The sequence below is a fragment of the Amphimedon queenslandica genome, unplaced genomic scaffold, assembly GCF_000090795.2.
Source record: "Amphimedon queenslandica unplaced genomic scaffold, v1.1 AMPQUscaffold_10511, whole genome shotgun sequence".
NCBI lineage: Eukaryota > Metazoa > Porifera > Demospongiae > Haplosclerida > Niphatidae > Amphimedon > Amphimedon queenslandica.
The window spans coordinates 6,039-7,146 of NW_003549228.1; the positions used below are offsets into that span (position 1 = coordinate 6,039).

At 36.9% G+C, this 1,108-nt stretch overlaps 1 protein-coding gene across 1 annotated transcript; it reads left to right on the top strand.

Moving 5' to 3' along the window:
- The first annotated feature begins 6 nt into the window (after positions 1-6).
- LOC105315391 (TNF receptor-associated factor 3-like) lies at positions 7-1,019 on the top strand. The gene is made up of 2 exons (XM_011410021.2): positions 7-417; positions 598-1,019. The coding sequence occupies exons 1-2, from the start codon at positions 87-89 to the stop codon at positions 861-863; spliced, it is 597 nt and encodes a 198-aa protein (XP_011408323.2). The 5' UTR covers positions 7-86; the 3' UTR covers positions 864-1,019.
- The last annotated feature ends 89 nt before the right edge of the window (positions 1,020-1,108 follow it).

Here is a 1,108-nt window from a genome sequence, read left to right on the forward strand (position 1 = left end):
AAGAAAGAGTTACACAACTAGCTGAAAGAGTTAGTAAGGTCGAATCTGGAGCAAGCTACCGTCCTCTTAACCAGGGCTATGACGACATGTCAACAAGTGATAGCAAAATGGTAGGATCAATCGAGCACAAATTAGCAGAGCAGGAAAGGACGTCTGGGATGTTGAAAGTTCATTTTTCAGAGCTCGAATTACAATTACAAGCTTCTCTTGCTTCTACCTACAATGGCTCATTCTTGTGGCGTATACCTGACGTCAAACGAAGGAAAAGAGATGCGATTGAAGGGAAAACCACGTCAATCTGTACTCCACCTTTCTACACTGGACGAAATGGTTATAAGATGTGTATTCGTGCCTATCTCAATGGAAATGGAATCGGATATAATACACATCTATCCATTTTTTTCGTCTTGATGAAAGGTAAGAACCATAAAATGGTTTCTAGATTTAAAAATAATTTTAAGTGTAAAGAGTGAACTAAATATGCATTATTCATTAAAAGGAGGATTCATTTTTCATTGTTTTGCATTGTATGAATATTAGCTTCAGACAATTTTCCATCAAATGAATTTGTCTGACTGTCACGTTTGCACTCTATAGGTGAATATGATCCATTATTGAAGTGGCCCTTTGATTATAAGGTGTCTTTAATCATGGTGGATCAAGACCACAAGAGGCACATTGTGCAAACTTTCAAGCCATCTCCCAGTTCCAGTAGTTTCCAGAGACCAAAATCAGACATGAATATCGCCTCTGGGTGTCCCAAGTTTGCTGAGTTAAAAATCCTTGACAATGAATCATATGTGAAAGAAGACGTAATGTACATTAAAGCTATTGTGGACACTACTAGGATTTTTCACCCGTAAAAATTTAATAATTTTTGTCCAAAATTTTTATTAGTTTCGCACACCAAACTTGCATACAAGACTAACAGACTATTTAAACTTTAAAACATGTAGTGGTTGTTCATGATGACATAATATGATATTCCATACATTTCCGTGTTTTGTCGTATACTTAAATACATCAACAAAGAAGGGGTGAGGAGGGGATGTTGGAATTGGAAGTTATCCCCGAGAGGGGACTAACTAATGGATGGTTAGAGCTAATC